Here is a 17,449-nt window from a genome sequence, read left to right as displayed (position 1 = left end):
GTGTTCTACACAACCACCCAACGGTGTGTCGAGTCGTTTGTGGCGTATGTTACAATGTCCTTCCTAGTGCTCTGTCCTGTTCCCCTAATAAATCCCTAGTTTTTCCCCCCGTACTTCGCCTGGTTCCTGCTTGCTCGCCTGCCCGTGCGATCACCCGCTTTCACCGGTAACCAGCCGATCGTGAAACGCGCGCACACACACACACACACACATATATATATATATATATACTTCCTGCATTTCTACATTTTCTTTACATCTACACTATGCAAATAAAATCATGCAAATGATACTGTTAAAGCAACAAAATGGCCCAAATTTTCAACACCATTTATACTACTGAGGTGGTGTGTCTAAAGTCGACTCGTATGCGACATACCAGAAATAATTAACCTCGTCTAGCTTACACTCTGTAGAAAATACTGACGTTACGATGTTGTGACAGACGTTGTGAATTTTGCTTCACTAAATTAGCGTGATGCAGTATCAAATGTCACTTTTTTGTACCTTAAAACCGTTCTTCCCAAATCCAACACGACAGTACTTTCCCAACTTACTTCGAAGACGAGCAGCTCTCGTTCCCTCGCCACTGACACGATCTGGCACATTTGCTGTGATTGGCTGAATGGTCCATCAATCAAACTGACGGACCTATGTGTGTAGTGTGCGTGTGTTTTTTCCCCACCCAGATCAGGGCTACAGTTCCGTTCGCTCTTGTACCCGTAAAAGTATATATTTTAGTATCATTTAAATCTGACAAAGGGGGGGGGGGTGCCTTTTTTGGTGTAAAACGGCAATATAAAACTTTCAATATAATATTCACCTGTCCAGCGGCTTTCACGAGCGCCGGAGGGTTCGCCGCTTGCAGTGTGGACAACGCCTAACGTGTCAGTTGCGAGTAATTTGTGTATTTCTCCTCACCTCCAATCGTTTACTATCGCTGTTCTCTTCCTTAAACGGTCTCGAGGCACCCTAAGCTATGTATGCAGCCCCGCCCCTCCTGCTACAGACTGAAACAGCACCACCTGGAAGCGTCAGCGTGACCAGCTGCTTTTTGCATACTTTAACAAATCGTACCGGCATACATTGGTGTAGAAATGCGTGTCTGCTACGCAAAATGCGTGCAGTTCGGTAGGTCTGCTAAAGTCAGTGTCTTTCCTACTAACCACTAAATCCGGCGTGTGCGGCGCCTTACTGCTCTCCGTCTTTCTACAGGAAGTTTACCTTTGAAAATGGCCATCAATAACAGAGTATTTAAGTAATATTATTACACATTTAAAGTGATATTTAATAAAGGTTTGGATCTGGACTCTGATACAAACGCCTCTGAAGATGATTCCGGCGCCGGAGTTGCGTTCCATGAGGATCCAGTATTTGCAGCGATTGTCTGACATGGTCTTTAGTCCCAGCAAAGCCACTCTGAATGCATTTCACATGCATCGGCTTATTTCCGTGAAGCGTGACCACAGAGTCAATCATCAAACTGCGGCCTAGGGTGTCCTGGTGCCAAGTGCACATATGGACACTCGTATGCTTGAACATGGTGTTCATTATGGACAATCCGTGATGAGCACAGAAGTCCAATAACAAATCACCACGGTTCAGATCAGGGGGCCGTTCCTCCCAATCACACCCCTCCAGGTCTCACTGTCATTGCCCACGTGAGCATGGAAGTCCCCCAGCTGAACAAGAGAATGCCCAGGAGGAGTGCTCTCCAACACTCTTTACAAGGACTCCAAAAAGGGTGGGTATTCTGAACTGCTATTTGGCGCATAAGCGAAAACAATAGTCAGGACCCATCCCCCCAACTGAAGGCGAAGGGATTCTACCCTCTCATCCACTGTGGTAAACCCCACTTCACAAACGCCCAGCCAGGGGGCAATAAGTATGCCCACCCCTGCTCAGTGCCTCTCCCCACGAGCAACTCCAGAGTGGAAGAGGGTCCAACCCCTCTCAAGGAGACTGGTTCCAGAGCCCAAGCCGTGTGTCGAGATGAGCCCGACTATATCTAATCGGAACCTCACAACCTCGCGTACCAGTTCAGGCTCCTTCCCCACCAGAGAGGCGACATTCCATGTTCCTAGAGCTAGCTTCTGCAGCCGAGGATCGGACCACTAAGGTCCCCGCCTTCAGCCACTGCCCAACTCACTGCACCTGACCCCTTTGGCCCCTCCTACAGGTGGTGAGCCCATTGGAGGGGGGACCCACGTGTTTCCTTTGGCCTGTGCCTGACCAGGCCCCATGGGTGCAGGCCTGGCCACCAGGCGCTCGCAATCAAGCCTTACCCCCAGGCCTGGCTCCGGGGGGCTCGGTGACCCACGTACAGGCAAGGGAAAATGTGTATCCATGTTATTTTTCATCATAAGGGGTATGATGAGCCGCACTTCGTCTGGTTCCTCACCTAGGACCTGTTTGCCTTGGGTGACCCTACAAGGGGAATAAAACCCCAGGCAACTTAGCTCCTGGGATCACTGGAACATGCAAACCCCTCCACCACGATAAGGTCTCAGCTCCAGGAGAGGCAAAGGATTCTTTTTTTGTGAAATTAAAAATGTACAACTACGTCAGAATATATTTTAAGCATCTTATACTCCCACACAAACACAAAGACAATATGAGCAGCTATAATGTATTTGAAGAGTTCAGATGCAAAAGCCGCTAAATGCCACCTCCATCAATAATGAGATAACAATGTTGAGTGAATGCTCTCCACACGTAGTATCAATCCATCCATCCATCCATTTTCCAAACCGCTTATCCTACTGGGTCGCGGGAGGTCCGGAGCCTATCCCGGAAGCAATGGGCACAAGGCAGGGAACAACCCTGGATAAGGGGGCCAGCCCATCACAGGGCAGACACACACGCCGTTCCCTCAAACATGCACTCCTATGGGCAATTTAGTAACTCCAATTAGCCTCAGCATGTTTTTGGACTGTGGGGGGAAACTGGAGTACCCAGAGGAAATCCCACGACGACATGGGGAGAACATGCAAACTCCACACACATGTGACCCAGGCGGAGACTCAAACCCGGGTGTCATGCCCGGCTCAACCGATCCTCCTGTATGCCACGTGTGCTTATCCACTTGTGCTTCCCTGATCTTGCCCAGCTGTGTCTGATTATTTTTGCCCAGTCTTGTCTATTTGAGTCCACGTCTTGCCTTGCCTTGTTGTCCGTCATTGATGTTAGTCTATGTCAGATGTTTCCTGGTCTCCGTTTCCCTGGTTCCCGTAATAAATCCCCAGTTTCCCCCGACTCTTGCCTCCTTGCCTGCTTCTTGCCTGCTTGCCTGCCCATCGCTTACCTGTGACTCTGACAGGATGACGGACCCATAGAAGAGAGCATCTTTCGTGACCGAGGAAGAGCTATTTTGGTTCACCCAGCCTGGCGTCCGAGAAGATCCCCGGGTGTGGGACCTGGTGAGCCATAGCTGGGATATTCTGGACAGGCTATCCCTCAAGGAGGACGCGCATCTCCTCCGCGAGAACCTCCAGCTGCTGGCGCAGTACATGACGTAGTGGAGGGTTGCGCCGCGCATCGCAGAGGCTGCCCTCCCACAGTTCATTCAGTCGGGCATGACGCAGCCTCCCGCCACCAATGTGCGCCGGAGGAGGAAGAGAAGGAAGCCAGTGAACGCTCTGACAATCGCTCTGGGGACGTGCACATTTGTCCCCGCTTCTCTTCCTGTTGGTGATCGGGAGTGCTTCCTGATCACTGCGGAGGCAACTGCTGCCGCTAAGCTGCTTTCACGGGCAGCTACCCCCTTCCTGGGAATGCGCCTGGCCACCGCGGAGCTACCGCCACCCTTTGAGCGGTGTTTCTTCTGGCCAGCGTGGGTGGCCAACAAAGGGGCCAGCGCAGTTCGGGACGCTATCCCGCGTGTTCCCTGGACTCTTAAAGGGGTCACGCCCGTCTTGCCTGTGCGGGACCTGCCTGTCCCGCTGGCGTTTGACCTGCCTGCTGCAGCCGCTCCGCCCGAGACTTCTCTGCCTCCGCCGCTGCCTGCTGCAGTAGCTCTGCCCGAGGCCCCTCTGCCTTCGCCTACGGCAGCTACGCCCGAGCAGCTGCCTCTGGCAGCTACGCCCAAGCAGCTGCCTCTGTCACCTGCTGCAGCCGCTACGCCCGAGGCGCTCCCTCCGCCTCCGTCGCCTGCTGCAGCCGCTACGCCCGAGGCGCTCGCTACCCCCGAGGCGCTCCCTCCGCCTTCGCCACCTGCTGCAGCTACACCCGAGGCCCCTCTGCCTCCGCCGCCTGCTGCAGCTACGCCCGAGGCCCCTTTGTCTTCGCTGCCTGCTGCGGTCTCTTCTGCACCTGTAACTGTGACTCCTGTCCCAGTCCCCCCAGCTCCAGTCCCCAAGGAGGTCCCAGACAACCCGACCACCGCTCCTCCCTCCTTGGAAATAGAGGAGCTGGAATGGGACCCCTCGGGGACCTTCCTTGTGACCCCTCTTCCCTCACCCCGGCGAGGTCGACCCAAGCCTGACCCCCACATGTCTGTGTCCCGTAAGGGGAGAGGACACAGACGCAGGGCTGGGGTCCCACCCGCCCTGCCCCCTGGCTCGCCCTTGCTCGCATTGGCTAGAGTTCAGGGGACACCTACGGGTCCTGGGACTCCAGGTCGGCGGTCGCCTGCAGGTCCCCCTCCGAAGCCTCGTCACCCTGCCTTGGTCCCGCCTCCGACTCCTCCTCCGTCGCCTGCGGGTCCCCCTACTCCAGCACATCGGTGGACATTGCCTGGGCCAGCTATGGCTTCACCTTCGCCTGCTGCAGCTCCCCCTCCCTCCTTGCCTTCCCCGGTTTCCCCTTCAGCTCCCTCGTCACCTCCCCTGGTGCCCCCTCCGACTTCCTCCTCATCCCCTTCGCCTGTCCCTCGCCCTGCCTCCTCAGCCCCTCCGAGGTCCCCTCCTACTCTGGCCTCCCGGTCGCCTGTGGCTCCTCTGGCTGCTGCCGAACGCCCTCTGTGGCTCCCTTGGGCTCCCCTTAGACCCCCATCCTTTCCTCCTTAGTCTCCCGTCTTTGTCCCTCCTGTGTTTATTCCTCAACCCTTTGCTCCTCCTAGCTCTGCTCCTCGTCCCCCTGTGTTCCCTCTATTCACTCCCGGCCCTTTCTTTCCGCCCGGAGTTCACGCCTTTGGGGGGGGGGGGGGGGGGGTTCTGTTATGCCCGGCTCGTACGATGCTCGTGTGAGCCACGCCCCCCTGATTATCCACGTGTGCTTCCCCAATCGTACCCAGCTGTACCTTGTTATTTCACCATGTCTTCTGTCTGTATCAGTCCACGTCTTGCCCTGCTGTTGGTCCGTCATTGATGTTAGTCGATGTCAGTGGTAGTGTTCTGTTCTGTTCTGCCCCGCAATAAATCCCCGTTTTCCCCCGACTTTCGCCTGCCTGCCTGATCCTTACCTGCCTCCTTCCTGCCAGCCTGCCCGTCCACACCCGCAACTCTGACAGGTATGAGTATGAATGAACCTCCCCCCCCCCCCCCCATTTCTTGTGTCTTTGTGGACGAGATGGATTTAAAGATTTTTGCAAGAAAAGGACTGTGGATTTAGCTGGTTTTGATGAAAAAGTATTTGTTAAAAAGCAGTGAATTGGCTGAAGTTACATTTCTGGGAAAAAAAAAAATTCACTAACGAATAGCATTATCATTGCCTTTAAAATTAAGTGCCTGATAAAAAATGCTCTTTTAACAGAAAAGTGGTCAGGCGGATTTAGAGGGTTTTGCATCTGAACTCTTCATTTGTAAAAAATATTTTTAAAAACCATTAAATGAATTGATAATGTTTTTAATGTTTTATTTCTCTCATTTGGATGTTTGTCTAAAATGACACAAAAACTCACCTAAACACAAACATGGAAATCCATCTACACACAGAGTAAAAAGCCACACTAATCACAACAATTGAGTGAATACAACCATAACATAATATTAATGGTATTATTAATAAAACATGCAAACACACTTACATTTCTGTAAGCCTGGTCTGGTCCTGCACTCTCCACCGTGGTCCACACTACAGGAGAAGCAGAATGACATAGTACTGCTGTATCCATTTATTTATTGGTGCCTCTTCTTCACATACATGCATAAGTATCTGTAGCGTGTCAGACACACACTCTGTACTCACTTCAGCTTCTCCAGTTTACAGCTGGGATCCTCCAGTACAGCAGAGAGCAGCTTCACTCCTGAGTCTCCTGGGTGATTGTAGCTCAGATCCAGCTCTCTGAGGTGTGAGGGGTTTGACCTCAGAGCTGAAGCCAGGGAAGAACAGCCTTCTTCTGTGACTCTACAGCCTGACATCCTGCAGAGTGACAGACAAAAACTCCCCAATAAATAAGATCACCTCACCATTACAAGCATTACTTTTAGGTAAAAGTGACTCCTGTAATAAATATTTCATTAATCATGCGAAATTAACAACATTTTATAAGAACCTATACTCCTCAGAAAAAGAACTAGATGCAGTTGATGTAGAATCATTTTTAAATAATCTAGACCAGGGGTCTCCAACTCTGGTCCTGGAGAGCTAATATGGTGTGGCTTATCAGAAGCCAGGTATGATAGAAAACCTACTGGATAGTAGCTCTCCAGGACCGGAGTTGGAGACCCCTGATCTAGACTTACTCATATTAACCAATGAAATATCAGATACCCTTGATGCACCATTAACATCAGAAGAACTCCATAAAGTCCTCAACCAAATGCCTAACAACCAATCGCCCAGACTGGATGGTTTCCCTGCAGAAATCTATAAACATTTTTGGGATGTATTATCTCCACTCTTCAATAGACAGACAGAGAAATTAAACATACATCACAAATCCCATTACAGTGTTATTGAAACCTGATAAAGACCCAACACAGCCCTCCAGTTACCGGCCATTACAGTGTTACTGAAACCTGATAAAGACCCAACACAGCCCTCCAGTTACCGGCCATTACAGTGTTACTGAAACCTGATAAAGACCCAACACAGCCCTCCAGTTACCGGCCATTACAGTGTTACTGAAACCTGATAAAGACCCAACACAGCCCTCCAGTTACCCGCCACTCTCACTAATGAATACAGACTTGAAAATCATTACAAAAGCTCTCGCCACTCGGTTACAGACAGTCATTCCTACTATAATCCATCCTGATCAGACAGACTTCATCAGGACAAGACATGCCTCAGACAACATCCGTAGATTATTTAATTTAGTCAGTACTGCTCAGCATACCCACACTAAACCCATGATTACATCATTAGATGCAGAAACGGCATCTGACAGTCAGGTGGACATTCCTCTTTAATACATTACATAGATTTGGCTTCGGAGAGTCGTTCACCCACTGGGTTAAAATACTGCACACCTCACCCAAAGCTACAGTGTCACAGATGGGATCACATCACCTGCATTCACACTCCGATCGGAAAGACGGCTGCATGCCCACTCTCTCCTTCATTGTTTGCCATCTTCATAGAACCACTTGTGGCAGAAATACGAAAGAACAGTGAAATAAATGGAATTCATACCAATAACTCAACACAAAATTACTGTCTATGCAGGTGATATCTTACTGTTTGTGGATAAAAGCTACCTGTATTATATGTTTTAATATATGTACGACAGTGTGTGTGTATATACATATGCTATGTGTATGTATTAATATATATGTGGAATTATTTATTTTTTATTTACTTTTTTCTTTTTGAAAATTACCCCTCTTATCATCCACAACCATCACATATAAATACAATCCTGTGTGTTTTTTTCCTTCTTTGCCTTTTTTCTTTCTTCTTTTTCATGTCTTTCTCCCTTTCTTTCCTTTCTTTTCCTTATTCCTCTCCTCCGATTCCTCACATTAAATATTGACTTCACTAGCCCCGCAGTCCCGCCACTTCCACTAGCCCCTAGTTAGGTCAGTGGTTCTTTTGCCCTGTGCCTTTGGGTGGGGCAGGTCACCTGATGCACCAGCTTTAACATCAAATTGCTCACCCCCAGAGACTGAGTACTGTAAAGTCAGTAGTGCCATTAGCGCAAAAATAAAATCCCTTCAAAGAAAAAGTGCATGGGCTATTATGCCACCAGACCTGCTCTCTCTCAATATTAAAATGAAAATAAATATTTGTAATATTTTTATTTGCAATTGTTCACAGTTAAATGTTTCACCTGAAATTCTCAAATATGTTCAAAGACCAATAATGGTATCAGGGATCTATAATCATTATCAAGAAAAAAAATCCAAACATTAAAAACATACTTCTCAATGCCTATCAGTAGCTGGAAGTGCAACCATTATATTTTAGCATTTTCAACATCAAAATAATTACCCCAAGGCTACAATTGTATTAGTGTGTAGAGCCAAAAAAATCAACTATCCTCTCTTTCAGGTGATTTCATGTTTGTTTAAGTTTCTCCTTTTTAACAACTGTATAAAGTAATGTTATTTGTTATATAAATCAACTCAGGTGAAACTAAACAATGTATGTTTTCAGGGTTGTCAAATCTCAAGCATCTGGTATGACACTCACACTTTCAGACTGGCGCAGGAAATCTTACGGCAAATCTATATTATTCCATTATAAACCTAAAATTAGCTACATCAAAAGTGTATTTACATGGTTAAATATAAAAGTAGACTATTATACAAGGTAAGAACTGTTTTCATTAGAACTTATTAGTACATTTATTTGACATGAAAAGTAAAATGCGCTGTTTTTGCCTGAAATGGCTCGTCATTCCGTTCGCATTGTTACTCCGACAAATATAAAGCTAATATGAGAAAAACATGTCAAGTTTTATATCTTTTCGAAATAACATGATTGCCCATATCCTACACTAATAGTGATTGAAGCGATAAGTTTGCATGCAATTATATTAAAACGAGACTTTAATTATATTATTATTATATTACGTGTGGGATTATCGAAACCAATACTTAAATCCATTACATGTGTGTGGAGTTTGCATGTTCTCCCCATGTCGTCGTGGGGTTTCCTCTGGGTTCTCCGGTTTCCCGACACAGTCCAAAGACATGCTGAGGCTAATTGGAGTTACTAATTTACCCGTAGAAGTGCATGTGTGAGTGACTGGTGTGTGAGTGTGCCCTGCGATGGGCTGGCCCCCCATCCTGGGTCATTCCCTGCCTCATACCCATAGCTTCCGGGATAGACTCTGGACAACCCGCGACCCAGTAGGATAAGCGGTATGGAAAATGGATGGATGGAAAGTTTCTACAGATATCACAATAATATAATTACTGTGAATTCTTTTGGCCACAATAATCATGTAGTGAAAATCTGATATTGTGATATCGCTGCACGTTACCCTGCCTTCCTCTCCTTTTGTTCCGTTTTCTCTCCTCCCACCTCACCTGGAAACAGACAGCAGTGTCTCCCTCACGTCTCCCGTCTCTCACACCCAGAGACCCCGACTCGGAATGAGGACGCCACTGACTGCCACCAGCCGCCCCAAACTTTCCTCTTCCTGCTGTCATTTTTATTTTTAATAAAGTCTGTCTCACTGAGGCTTCAGTCCAGTCACCCATCGCTGCCTGAATGTCTTTAAACTCATATAAACTATACAGTTTGGAATACCCGGTAATACTGAGCTCAGTATCGCCAGCGTACAGTGCGGAAAACCCAGTAATACTGATGTCAGTATCTCCAGTTTACAGTGTGGAATACCCAGTAAAACTGAGCTCAGTATCTCCAGTGTACAGTGCGGAATACCCAGTAATACTGATGTCAGTATCTCCAGTTTACAGTGTGGAATACCCAGTAATACTGAGCTCAGTAACTTCAGCGTACAATACGGAATACCCAGTAATACTGAGCACAGTATCTCCAGTGTACAGTGTGGAATACCCAGTAATACTGACCTCAGTATCTCCAGTTTACAGTGTGAATCCCCCAGTCCAGCAGAGAGCAGCTTCACTCCTGAATCCTGCAGGTCATTGTCACTCAGGTCCATCTCTCTTAGGGGTGAGGAGTTTGATCTTAAAGCTAAAGCCAGCGCCTCACAGCATCTCTCTGTGAGTTTACAACGGTCCACCCTTAGGAAAATGTAAAACTTTTAAATCCACTTTTTACACTGGAACACTGTATTCAAATGAGGAGAATACATAACAAAGATTTTTTAGAAAACAATTTACTAAAAATCATTTTAACAATCATCCCAATTATGATTGCTGTCCACTATATTTTTATCTATAACATACACTGAACAAAAATATAAACGCAACACTTTTGTTTTTGCTCCCATTTTTCATGAGATGGACTTAAAGATCTACAATTCATTCCAGATACACAATATTACCATTTCTCTCAAACATTTCTCACAAATCAGTCTAAATGTGTGATAGTGAGCACTTCTGCTTTGCTGAGATAATCCATCCCACCTCACAGGTGTGCCACATCAAGATGCTGATCTGACATCATGGGTAGTGCACAGGTGTACCTTATACTGCCCACAATAAAAGGCCACCCTGGAATGTGCAGTTTTGTCTCACAGCAAAATGCCACAGATGCCACAAGCATTGAGGGAGCGTGCAATTGGCATGCGGACAGCAGGAATGTCAACCAGATCTGTTGCTCGTGCATTGAATGTTCATTTCTCAACCATAAGCCGTCTCCAAAGGCGTTTCAGAGAATATGGCAGTACATCCAACCGGCCTCACAACCGCAGACCACGTGTAACCACACCAGCCCAGGACCTCCACATCCAGCAGGTTCACCTCCAAGATCGTCTGAGACCAGCCACTCAGACAGATAATGCACGGCCCCATGTTGCAAGGATCTGTACACAGTTCTTGGAAGCTGAAAATGTCCCAGTTCTTGCATGGCCAGCATACTCACCGGACATGTCACCCGTTGAGCATGTTTGGGATGTGCTTGACCGGCGTATACGACAGCGTGTACCAGTTCCCACTAATATCCAACAACTTCGCACAGCCATTGAAGAGGAGTGGACCAACATTCCACAGGCCACAATTGACAATCTGATAAACTCTATGCGAAGAAGATGTGTTGCATTGCATGAGGCAAATGGTGGTCACACCAGATACTGACCGGTTCTGAGTCCCCAGACCCCCAATAAAGCAAAAAACTGCACATTCCAGGGTGGCCTTTTATTGTGGGCAGTATAAGGTACACCTGTGCACTACCCATGATGTCAGATCAGCATCTTGATGTGGCACACCTGTGAGGTGGGATGGATTATCTCAGCAAAGCAGAAGTGCTCACTATCACACATTTAGACTGATTTGTGAGAAATGTTTGAGAGAAATGGTAATATTGTGTATCTGGAATGAATTGTAGATCTTTAAGTCCATCTCATGAAAAATGGGAGCAGAAACAAGAGTGTTGCGTTTATATTTTTGTTCAGTATATGTTAACGTCAGCATGTTTAACTGTAACAGTACCGTTAACGTTTCAAACCTACACAAATGTTTTGTATGGATTAAATGGTTGAATAGATGTTTCCTGCTTCACTGCTTAATTATTTCTAACATGGATTGAGGGCTGATAAGATTGTGGGATATAAGGAAGTAGGAGAAGAAAAAATAAGCTGTTTGTGTTTGTTTATTATGTAACTGCTGAAATGCATTGTGGGTGGCATGGTGGTGCAGTGGTTAGCACTGTTGCCTCACAGTTCTGGGACCCGGGTTTGAGTCTCCGCCTGGGTTACATGTGTGTGGAGTTTGCATGTTCTCCCCATGTCATCGTGGGGTTTCCTCCAGGTACTCCGGTTTCCCCCCCACAGTCCAAAAACATGCTGAGGCTAATTGGAGTTACTAAATTGCCCGTAGGTGTGCATGTGTGTGTGAATGCTGTGTGAGTGTGCCCTGAGATGGGCTGGCCCCCCATCCTGGGTTGTTCCCTGCCTCGTGCCCATGGCTTCTGGGATAGGCTCTGAACCCACCGCGACCCAGTAGGATAAGCGGTTTGGAAAATGGATGGATGGATGGATGAAATGCATTGTGGGTTTTCTTGGTGTCCAGTTTGTTTTTTGGAAAAATGCATATTCTGTACTCACTTCAGCTTCTCCAGTTTACAGCTGGGATCCTCCAGTACAGCAGAGAGCAGCTTCACTCCTGAGTCTCCTGGGTGATTGTAGCTCAGATCCAGCTCTCTCAGGTGTGAGGGGTTTGACCTCAGAGCTGAAGCCAGGGAAGAACAGCCTTCTTCTGTGACTCTACAGCCTGCCAGCCTGCAGAAAGACAGACAAAAACTCCCAAATAAATAAGATCATCCCACCATTACAAGTATTACATAAATGCTCCAATAAATATTTCAAGAATTACAGTTTAGTGTCTAAGAGAAGGCAGCCCCCTCCTCTCTTTCCCTTAGCTAATTGCTCACTATCTCCTCTTTATAGTGTATGTAGCAAAGTGGGAAATTTGAGTCAGCTGGGATTTTATTGGCTCCCCTCAGTCCGGGGCGGGGTTTAGTCTCTAATATAAAGTGGGCGGTGGGGTAGGAATGGCGCACAAGCTGTTCTGGGTGCCGCTATGGACGCGGTGGCAGTTGTGGGAGTGTGCAGTGTGGTCAGTTGGCGCATTCTCTCCCGTCCCTCAGAAATTGACGTGGTGTACGCCGGGGGATCGGCAGTAGGCGTGATACGCGTGTGCGGGAAGCTGTGTTATATTGCAGTGGGAGAGATGGCGAAGGCAGCTCCAGTGTCTGTATAGTCAGCCATGCCTGCAGGAAGCTGTATTATATTGCAGTGGGAGAGATGGCGAAGGCAGCTCCAGTGTCTGTATAGTCAGCCAGGCCTGCGGGAAGCTATGTTATATTGCAGTGGGAGAGATGGCGAAGGCAGCTCCAGTGTCTGTATAGTCAGCCACGCCTGCGGAAAGCTGTGTTATATTGCAGTGGGAGAGATGGCGAAGGCAGCTCCAGTGTCTGTATAGTCAGCCACGCCTGCGGGAAGCTGTGTTATATTGCAGTGGGAGAGATGGCGAACGCAGCTCCAGTGTCAGTATAGTCAGCCAGGCCTGCGGGAAGCTATGTTATATTGCAGTGGGAGAGATGGCGAAGGCAGCTCCAGTGTCCGTATAGTCAGCCTCGCCTGCGGGAAGCTGTGTTATATTGCAGTAGTAGAGATGGCGAAGGCAGCTCCAGTGTCTGTATAGTCAGCTTCGCCTGAGGGAAGCTGTGTTATATTGCAGTGGGAGAGATGGCGAAGGCAGCTCCAGTGTCTGTATAGTCAGCCATGCCTGCAGGAAGCTGCATTATATTGCAGTGGGAGAGATGGCGAAGGCAGCTCCAGTGTCTGTATAGTCAGCCAGGCCTGCGGGAAGCTATGTTATATTGCAGTGGGAGAGATGGCGAAGGCAGCTCCAGTGTCTGTATAGTCAGCCACGCCTGCGGAAAGCTGTGTTATATTGCAGTGGGAGAGATGGCGAAGGCAGCTCCAGTGTCTGTATAGTCAGCCACGCCTGCGGGAAGCTGTGTTATATTGCAGTGGGAGAGATGGCGAAGGCAGCTCCAGTGTCTGTATAGTCAGCCAAGCCTACGGGAAGCTGTTTTATATTGCAGTGGGAGAGATGGCGAAGGCAGCTCCAGTGTCTGTATAGTCAGCCAAGCCTACGGGAAGCTGTGTTATATTGCAGTGGGAGAGATGGCGAAGGCAGCTCCAGTGTCTGTATAGTCACCCACGCCTGAGGGAAGCTGTGTTATATTGCAGTGGGAGAGATGGCGAAGGCAGCTCCAGTGTCTGTATAGTCAGCCAAGCCTACGGGAAGCTGTGTTATATTGCACTGGGAGAGATGGCGAAGGCAGCTCCAGTGTCTGTATAGTCACCCACGCCTGAGGGAAGCTGTGTTATATTGCAGTGGGAGAGATGGCGAAGGCAGCTCCAGTGTCTGTATAGTCAGCCTTGCCTGCGGGAAGCTGTGTTATATTGCAGTAGGAGAGATGGCGAAGGCAGCTCCAGTGTATGTATAGTCAGCCATGCCTGTGGGAAGCTGTGTTATATTGACCCATCGACCCATCGAAGAGAGCATCTTCCGTGACCGAGGAGGAGCTATTTTGGTTCACCCAGCCTGGCGTCCGAGAAGATCCCCGGGCGTGGGACCTGGTGAGCCATAGCTGGGATATTCTGGACAGGCTATCCCTCAAGGAGGACACGCATCTCCTCCGCAAGAACCTCCAGCTGCTGGCGCAGTACATGACGTAGTGGAGGGTTGCGCCGCGCATCGCAGAGGCTGTCCTCCCACAATTCGTTCAGTCGGGCATGACGCAGCCTCCCGCCACCAATGTGTGCCGGAGGAGGAAGAGAAGGAAGCCGGCGAATGCCCCGACAATCGCTCTGGGGACGTGCACACCTGTCCACGCTTCTCTTCCTGTTGGTGATCGGGAGTGCTTCCTGATCACCGCAGAGGCAACTGCTGCCGCTAAGCTGCCTTCACGGGCAGCTACCCCCTTCCTGGGAATGCGCCTGGCCGCCGCGGAGCTACCGCCGCCCCTTGAGCGGTGTTTCTTCTGGCCAGCGTGGGTGGCCAACAAATGGGCCAGCGCAGTTCGGGACGCTATCCCGCGTGTTCCCTGGACTCTTAAAGGGGTCACGCCCGTCTCGCCTGTGCGGGACCTACCTGTCCCACCGGCGTTTGACCTGGCTGCTGCAGCCGCTCCGCCCGAGGCTCTTCTGCCTCCGCCTCTGCCTGCTGCAGCCGCTCCACCCGAGACTTCTCTGCCTCCGCCGCTGCCTGCTGCAGCAGCTCTGCCCGAGGCCCCTCTGCCTTCGCCAGTGTCTGATTAGTCAGCCATGCCTGCGGGAAGCTGTGTTATATTGCAGTGGGAGAGATGGCGAAGGCAGCCCCAGTGTTTGTATAGTCAGCCATGCCCCTATGGTTTACCGGTGAAGTGGACATCGCTGCTGTTTTGTTGGTCCTTTTGCAAGCTATCGACACAACGACGTATTCCGTGGATCGTCTGGGTTCGCTGGGCTGTTTGACTCGATCAGCGTCAGTACGGGGGGGGGAGCCCAGCTTGGATCAGCGGCACCCGGATATTGACTGCGTTGTGCCTGGTCTGTTTCTGACCTATGTGTACGGCCAATAGGCTACCCAAAGTTTTTATTTATTCTGATTTTATTTGGGTTAATTTATTGTTACTGGATGGAGTGATTTCATTTGTTAATTTTTCATTTCTGTGATGTTGCATTTCTTTTGATTTATTGGTTTGCTTATTCGGTTATTTTGCGTTTTGTTGGAGTGGTTTGTTTTCGTCTTTTTGATTTTGTACGGATCAGTAATGGACGTTAAGGCCCAGGGAAGTGTACGGCTGCTTTAACCCCATGTCTCATCTCCCTGCTTGTGTTTCAGGGTTAGTAGCCTAGAGCTGCAAGAGCGGAATCCTCCCTGCTGGTGGTGGTGAATTTCACTTGTGTGTGTGTGCAGTGCAGATTACCGGCATTAGCTCACTGAGCACATGTGTTCTTGTCTGTTTGTGTGTGTGTGTGTGTGTGTGTGTGTGTGTGATCACCTGAGTGTTCATGGAGGTCCCGCCTGTGCTAAGTCCCTCGTCCATCCATCAGTTCATGCCAATTAACTTGCTTAGTTGGCAACATTGGTTCAAGCCTCAGCTTGATGCATCTATATTGCCTTTAGTGTAGGATTACTATTCTCCTTTTAAATGTAATAAAATAACTGTATCAATTCATGTCTCTGGGCAGTTCAGTTGACTAAACCTGTGTGCTTAGTTACTACTCATATGAGATTTTGGGAATCATCATAGTATTACCCTGGGTGAAACTTCCCCAGGGTGGCGTAGCTGGCTGTCTATTGGGTAAGGTATCGCAGACCACTCCGCCACATGTGGAATACCCAGTAATACTGAGCTCAGTATCTCCAGCGTACAGTGCAGAATACCCAGTAATACTGAGCTCAGTATCTCCAGCGTACAGTGCAGAATACCCAGTAATACTGAGCTCAGTATCTCCAGCGTACAGTGCAGAATACCCAGTAATACTGAGCTCAGTATCTCCAGCGTACAGTGCAGAATACCCAGTAATACTGAGCTCAGTATCTCCAGCGTACAGTGCAGAATACCCAGTAATACTGAGCTCAGTATCTCCAGCGTACAGTGCAGAATACCCAGTAATACTGACCTCAGTATCTCCAGCGTACAGTGTGGAATACCCAGTAATACTGACCTCAGTATCTCCAGCGTACAGTGTGGAATACCCAGTAATACTGAGCTCAGTATCTCCAGCGTACAGTGCAGAATACCCAGTAATACTGACCTCAGTATCTCCAGCGTACAGTGCAGAATACCCAGTAATACTGACCTCAGTATCTCCAGCGTACAGTGTGGAATACCCAGTAATACTGACCTCAATATCTCCAGTTTACAGTGTGAATCCCCCAGTACAGCAGAGAGCAGCTTCACTCTTGAATCCTGTAGGTCATTATCACTCAGGTCCAGCTCTCTCAGGGAGGAAAAGTTTGACCTCAGAGCTGAAGCCAGGGAAGAACAGCCTTCTTCTCTGACGTTACAGCCCGACAGCCTGAAGAAAGGAAATGAAAACATTGTTTTCTATAGATGTCTTTTTTATGTAATTAGCTGTATAAAGTGAGGGAGAGACCAGCAGCAGTGGTTGGCTCTCAGGGATTTAGCGAGTGTTTGTCTGCAAAGGTATAACTGTAACACAGTGATCCTACACGACTCACTGAAGTTCAGCTTTTAGTCTGACATTCCTGAAGTCACTGTGAATTAACGCCATAAATGAGCATGTCATTTCCAGACCATCGTGATGGTGCACCGCTGACTGCCATCAGCCGCCCCAAACTTTCCTCTTCCTGCTGTCATTTCTATTTTTAATAAAGTCTGCCTCACTGAGGCTTCAGTCCAGTCACCCATCGCTGCCTGTATGTCCTTAAACTCATACCACACTACAATATAACTGCCCACTGCCTGAAACAACTGGAATTGTGTTTTGAAACTTAAATTACAGTGAAAGTACAAAGAAATTGATGCTTTCATGGTATGTGAGTCCAGATCCGAGGTCAGGCAGCAGTCAAATACTGACCTCAGTATCTCCAGTTTGCAGCGTGGAATAACCAGTAATACTGACCTCAGTATCTCCAGTTTACAGTGTGAATCCCCTACTGCATCAGAGAGCAGCTTCACTCCTGAATCTTGCAGGTCATTGTCACTCAGGTCCAGCTCTCTCAGGGGTGAGGAGTTTGATCTTAGAGCTGAAGTCAACACTTCACAGTCTCCAAATTTGAGATCACAGCTGTTCAACCTGGAAAAGAAAACACTTTAAGATATAGAAATGTACAGATCCTACACTTTAGCTAAATACAAAGCATTACAATTAGCATTTGTTTTCAATATAATTAGCAGCACAGCTTACATTTCAAAATGAATTACAGTCTGCAGAGTGTCCTGTGAATCCTGGTACTTTGCTGCAGTCAGACGATCACTAATTGTGAGTCAGTGCATCTTAGCTCAAAAC

General features: G+C 48.3%; 1 protein-coding gene across 1 annotated transcript in view; it reads right to left on the bottom strand.

Annotated features, from left to right (window-relative positions):
• LOC125725332 (protein NLRC5-like) overlaps window positions 1-17,449 on the bottom strand; it is a 554,938-nt gene that overhangs the window by 171,007 nt on the left and 366,482 nt on the right. The window contains exons 18-19 of the mRNA XM_049002177.1: window positions 12,020-12,193; window positions 9,864-10,037 (exon numbers count right to left, since the gene is read on the bottom strand). Of these exons, the coding sequence (XP_048858134.1) occupies window positions 9,864-10,037; window positions 12,020-12,193 (348 nt within the window). The remainder of the gene's footprint in view (window positions 1-9,863; window positions 10,038-12,019; window positions 12,194-17,449) is intronic.

This window comes from Brienomyrus brachyistius, unplaced genomic scaffold (genome assembly GCF_023856365.1).
Source record: "Brienomyrus brachyistius isolate T26 unplaced genomic scaffold, BBRACH_0.4 scaffold65, whole genome shotgun sequence".
NCBI classification, from domain to species: Eukaryota; Metazoa; Chordata; class Actinopteri; order Osteoglossiformes; family Mormyridae; genus Brienomyrus; species Brienomyrus brachyistius.
This window is presented reverse-complemented; position numbering and strand designations above follow the sequence as displayed.